This window comes from Austrofundulus limnaeus, unplaced genomic scaffold (genome assembly GCF_001266775.1).
Source record: "Austrofundulus limnaeus strain Quisiro unplaced genomic scaffold, Austrofundulus_limnaeus-1.0 Scaffold1868, whole genome shotgun sequence".
In the NCBI taxonomy this organism is placed as follows: Eukaryota; Metazoa; Chordata; class Actinopteri; order Cyprinodontiformes; family Rivulidae; genus Austrofundulus; species Austrofundulus limnaeus.
Window position 1 is genome coordinate 24,841 of NW_013954270.1, and position 6,177 is coordinate 31,017.

The 6,177-nt window shown below is 37.7% G+C and overlaps 1 protein-coding gene across 1 annotated transcript; it reads left to right on the top strand.

Moving 5' to 3' along the window:
- Positions 1 to 406: 406 nt before the first annotated feature.
- On the top strand, positions 407 to 5,866 carry LOC106536543 (PHD finger protein 14; the record flags this gene model as incomplete). Its single annotated transcript, XM_014033845.1, is given in 3 exon segments — positions 407 to 469; positions 959 to 1,080; positions 3,608 to 5,866. Coding segments are annotated over 3 exon segments (192 nt in total), but the record flags the coding sequence as incomplete, so codon positions are not given.
- Between the last annotated feature and the right edge of the window lie 311 nt (positions 5,867 to 6,177).

Consider the following 6,177-nt stretch of genomic DNA (forward strand, 5'->3'; position numbering starts at 1 on the left):
CTCAAGGCAGCACAAAGTGCCTCCCAAAAATACAAAACGCAAAATAACAGCATGAAAATTAAACAAGAAAATATGTCAAAGATTAAGAGCAAAGCAGTGAAAAACAGCAATAAAAAACAAGGAAAATCAAGTGATGAAAGTAAAAACTTGTGTGGTACCAATAGAGTCCTAGGAACAACACCTCCAGAATTCAAACATTATCATAATCACACTCCTATTGATTTGGACAATTTTGTATTCACAGGATCCTATTTATTAAAATTCTAGTGGATGACTGGAGCTGAATTTTAGAGGTTGAAAATTGCCACCTCTGAACAGAAAGGCTTTTTATGCATTCAGCTCAGACTTGTGTGAAGTTTAATGGAATTTTGTTGGTGCTTAAAAGTAAAATGTTTCTGCTTCACAGAGAACCAGAGGGCAGAAGAGAAAAAGAGTTTCCATGGCTGAAGACAGAGAAGAGAAAATCGAGGTTTGTTTATTTTTCTGACCTGTTTGAGAGTTGGAGACTTTTTGTGTCTTTAAAGTGGTGTCATTTAAACCTGGCACACCTTTGCTTTGGAACAAGAGGCTCTTTGTTTTCTCTACATCCATCAGTAACATTGCTGAGTATCATCACCTGCTACAGTATAAGGCTTGCTAGTAAAAGCATTTTGTATTTGTACCAACAGTATCAAGCATCATGAAGGCTGAACAGAGCCAAACACTCAGAGCCTCTCAGACCCTTAAACACATTTTTAAAAAAATGTCCTTTACTGCTATAAATAGATGGGACTGATTAATTTAAAACATTTTTTACAAAAGTGCACAAAATTTACTTGCCTTTGTTTTTTAAAATTAAAGTATTTTCATGTTCAGAAATGATGAATTGCTCCCACTCTTCCCTTGGTTTAACATTTATTTTACATCTCCCAACAAACATCCGTCCACCTCTCATTTCTAATCATTGGTGTTTCCATAGGAACCACTGCCACGGGAGCGCCGACAACGCCAGTCTGCAGTGCAGAAAAAACCTAAAGCTGACGACACGAGGACTGAGTGTACAACTTGCAAAGGACCAGGCGACAATGAAAATCTAGTGAGGTGAGGTAATATGTGTGTGTATGTTTATGTGTGTGTACCTTTACATTCCCAAGAGTTCATGTGTGTCTCCTGGAGGAGCTATATCCTCCCGATGATTAAAATTCAGTCTTCATTAGGCTCCAGCCGCTCAGTTCTGCAGAGTGTGGGGGCCGAGGTTATCCTCTCCATAGGCCCCTATATTGACCTGCCACATACATTTGCTCACTTGATTAAAGTATAATGAATACCACAATTAATTCTCCTCCTTTCCAGGGATTTCAGGTGTTAGGCATTTAATAAACAGGATAATTCTTCCTTATTGCAGTTCTTCAAAACAGTGCAGGCGTCTTGTCAGCACGCTGTCATGTGATGACTCTTGTATATAAATACTTAGAGTTGGGACTTAACATTAAAAGTGCTGTAGTCTTTATCTAACTTCACCCAGGTTATTAGTAGAAGTGCTGAAGTATATATGTTGTTTCAAATAGGCTCCAGGTCAGTTTGTACCTTTGCCAAATTGTACTTTTGCTTTGGTCACCACAAATCTGTAAGAAAATGAAGTGTTCATTAACTGAAATCGAGACGAAACCACAGAAATAGTGAATAGATTAAAATGTGAACAGAAGAGGACCGTACGACCCCAGATCTGGTTACGAGCGTGCTTTATTTCTCCCTGCTGGAGTCAGCTAAAGCAGCGCTGACAGCAAACCGGAAGTTCCGGTCTTTTATACAAACACAGTTCTTCAGTGCCTGGTGCGCCCACTACAGGCCTACGGCTGCATCGTAGGCCACTCGAACAAACATTACCTTCCCTAATGAATTGATAACGGTTTTTCTGTTGGCTGTTGGTGGTTCGGGCATGTATCTAAACTATTTTTAATCAAGACATAACAATCGTCAAACAATAGATCATAAAAGTCAATACTTAAAAGGGAAGGAGCACAACGTCTGTATTTTCAAAATTATTCACAAAAGGCTGACTAATTTTGTCGAAATCCCAGCTAAAAATAATAAATATATGTATATATTTATACACAAATGCTGTCAAAATGTATGGTTTTGTTTTTCGAAGTTCTGTTTTCGTCTTCCACAGAATTAATTATTTTGCTCTGACTACATTTATTACTGGATTTATCTCGTGATCTTGCATGTCCTGCACACGCTTCTCAGAGCTTCTCTGCATCACACCGGAGCGGACCAGACGCTGTACGAATTGGGATGCAAACAAACGGCAGCGAACTGCGCACCGCAGCAGAGTGGAGCGGAACCACACCTAGTGTAAATGTTGTCACCCAAATCCCAAGACGAAGAACTTTAAACTTTAAGCTGCTATAATGATTAATATGTTTGCCTAAAAACACAAGCAGGTCAGATGTCTTTTCTCTTTATTTCACACAAGCAGCATCAGCTACACCTGCTCTGCTGAGAGTCTGTGCCTGGTGTAATAATGCTCTGAGCGACTGCAGGAGTTATTGTTTCTAACAAGTGCATTTGGATCATAAATATTTGTTTCATGACATAACAACCAGTGGGTAAATTATGTTGGAAGTACAAGTTTAGCAGCACTGAACGTGAAGATTAACATATTTATACCGATTCACAGACGTGAATTTGCCCAAAGTGACTGCGTGAGTACAGCAGCCTGGTGTCAGTACAGTTTTAGGATTAAATCTAAATTCATCCGTCTGTTGTGTCCTCCTATCAGCAGAATCAGACTTACTGGTTGTGTGGTCATTATTTTATTAAGCAGTAAATAATTAGTCTTAATAACTCATTTTTGTTTTTATTAAAACTGGGAGAGTTGAATCAAACTCGTTAAAACTGATTTATATCCTTAATGAATAAACTTGTAGGTCTGTATTATATCATCCACAAACCAGAGCTTTAAATTTTGTGATGTTTTGGTCAACAACAAATTATAAATGACATCTATATCATATGTGATCAGCTTGGATTTTGGGAAAGACGGTACCTTCAATTGTTTTTGTGATAGAGTCAAAAAAAGACCATTTTGCATCACAGCTTAGGAGCTACACAAACACACAAGGTCTTTGTCTACCCTCAGTGAAACCTAATCTCTCCTGTAACACAGGTTTTAATTCTTTCACTTTCAGTTTATTAGCAATAAACTACTTAACCTGTTCAGCTACTCAACTGAACAGCTAAAAAAATGTTTAGTCTTTTGACCTGTGTGCAATCATTCAATTAGCTATGGATCACAAAAGGTGATTTTAACGGTTTCAGCTTCTCTGAAGTGGCCACTACAGTAGATGTTTTTGTTCTCTGAGTCACATTGCACTTATATTTAAAATGAAGGTTAAAAAATACACTGTCTGAACTTAAACTATGTCTATGAGAAGAAATGTTTCATTAAGAAAAATTTAAGAAAAGTTTTATGTCTTAAAAATCAAAAATATTTTTTGTGTGCATGTGGTGTTCCTTTTCTCTTTTTGAAATTTTATTCTGAGTCATCCTTTAAGTTTTGAAGGTTTTCTGGTCGGGGTATGAGGTGTGCTGCCCTGACTCTTTCTATCTTTGCATTGCACAGGTTGTGAGAGCCGGGGCAGCCACCTCACCTTCCATAAAATCTCGGGACTGATGACCGTTGGCTTAGAGACAGAGAGAGGCAAATAGAAGCTCGAATCAGGCTGAAGAACAGGAAGGACACGTCGCCTCACAGCACCTGTGATCCAAACTGGACCTGCAGCTGTCCAACTAAAAACAAAACAAAAAAAAAAGAGCAGAACTGTGTGAATTTAAAACGTGGAATCCTAAATGCTGAAGTTCATTTAATTTGATTAGTCTTTGGTTGCATTTTGTCACAGTGCCAGTATGTAAACAGACTGTTGTGTGTAGGAATCAATAGAGTTGTGTTTGTCCAAAGAAAAAAATTAAGTTTTGTAATTTTACAGTTCATTTATTTCAGCAAGTAAAAACAACTTTTTTTTCTTTTCTTTATTTTGCCTAAAGGTTTCATTTTCAGAGGGTTTGTTTTCCAATCTTAACAAACTCGGAAGCTGTTCTCTAAATGTGCTTTATTTATATTTAAAACAGAGAACAGTCTGAGAGGACTGGCAAGAAAATGTCACGTTTTTTTTTAAACTTAATGCATTTTTGTAGATTACACTGTTGTTTTTACATTAGCCTTGTTTAATAGGAAAATCTTGACCATTAGTGGAGTTCTATGTAAAGCTTATAACCAAAAAAATATCTTATCCCTCTTAGATAGCTCTTTAAATACCCTCAGTTTGTAGAAATGGCTTTAAAGTATTGGATTGACGAGCTAATGGCTCTAGTTACAGCAGGGCCAAAATCAATTAAAAATAAAAATTTATATATATATATTTCAAATTGCAGTATTATTTACATAAACTTCCAGTTATTTTCATGTCTGAAATACTTGCTAATGTTAACGTTTCTGCTAAAACGGTTATTAAAAATTTTAGTCAATGATATTTGCATGAACGGCTATAAAAATTTAAAAGACAGCATGGTTTAAAGATGAAAAATCCACTTTATACTTTCTGAACTAGCTGCTCATCAGTCTGGGCAGAGTTTGATATATATATANATATAATATTTTTTTTTAGAGAGGGATCTACAACAGGTAAGATGTTTTTTGGTCATGGCTTTTCAATAGAACCACAATTCAAAATATTGCTGGAATATCCCTTTAAAGACTGCAGTTCAGTCTAGGTGTCAAGTTTCCACCTGCGAAGGGAGGAAAAGCGCAGAGCTCAGTTTGGTTTACAGCTGTTGCAGTTTTCTCCAGTTGAGTTTTTCACCTTCACTCTGTATCAGTTCTGTCTTTGTGTCTCTAGGCTCTCGCTTTCAACCAACAGTGGTTCCATTTTTTCACATCGGCCATTTCTTTTTCTTCTCTTTTTGTGTGACCTCTAATCAGTACTAATCAGTATTATTGATGGAAGTCATATGCCAACCAATTACCCGTAGCAATTTAGTGCAACTAATTAGAGCACTTCAGAAAAGGCTCTCAGAGACCCTGGTGTTGTCTTTAACTTTGTAGAGGACTAGAAGTAATAAGAAAAGTCACTGCTGTTTATAAAAAATGCATCTGTAGTAGCGTAGTTAGCAGTGGTAGCATTAGGTCAAATGGTGTAGTGTGCTTTAGGCTTTTAAAGTCTCTTTTTGTCGCAGGTTTTTTTTTTTTTTTTTGAGTGACAGTTAAACGGACACATCCTGAGAACGAAGCCCAGCTTTGTCTCCCCTGTCCCTGCTGGCCCTCAGTGCTGTCAAAACAGCAGCTGCTCGTCGTTCTGTCAGGACTCATGACAAGCGTCACGTCTTGGCCTCACATTTCCCTCTGTCTGACCCTGTGTGCATGCTTTAGGGAACATGTCAACCCACTCGCAGTGTTGCTGCATTTCGCTCCAGAAACCGCGAGTCTTCAGAGATCGGCTCCTGGTGCAGAATGTTACGTTACAGTGCATGGCTATCAATAGATCGGCTCAGTAATATAAAGCTAAGTGATGTGTTGTTGTATAAATGTGAATGCTAGTTAGTTTGATATGTACAGTATTTATTGAAAAAGGCCAAACTTTTTTGTGTGTTTAAACACTTTTATTTTCTGTGCATTTAAAGATTGTGTTGTGACAAAGTCTGACCTGATTTGTGATTTTAGTCGTGCCAACACATTTGTTTACATTTGATTTCAAGATGTTTTTACAGAATATTTCTGATGTATTGTGTAATGTGTGTACGTGAAGTGTCTCAGCCTCTGGCTTTTAGCTCTTGGAAATTAGGTGGAGCTTTAATAAACTCTTGATTTTTTCCCCCCCTCACCTTATTGCTGCAGTGATAAATGAGTGTCAGACAGCTAATTAATTGTTCTAAAGGTGCAGCATCGGTGGTCCGTTTGTGCGTTTAATGCCCCCTGTCATGAGTGATTTATCACCTGGGAAATGGCCTTCTTGTTTTGCTGGGGTGGCTCTGAAGAAATGTTACTTCTCAACCCACACAGATTACAGACTCAAACACATCTGCAGTCACATCCAAAGTTCCTTTAAAAAAAAAACAGTAACAGCTTGTAGCCTCGCCGCAGATTGCTAATATCTTCATATTTGCCTCGGGCCATTTTTTATGCTGCAGAGCAGAAAC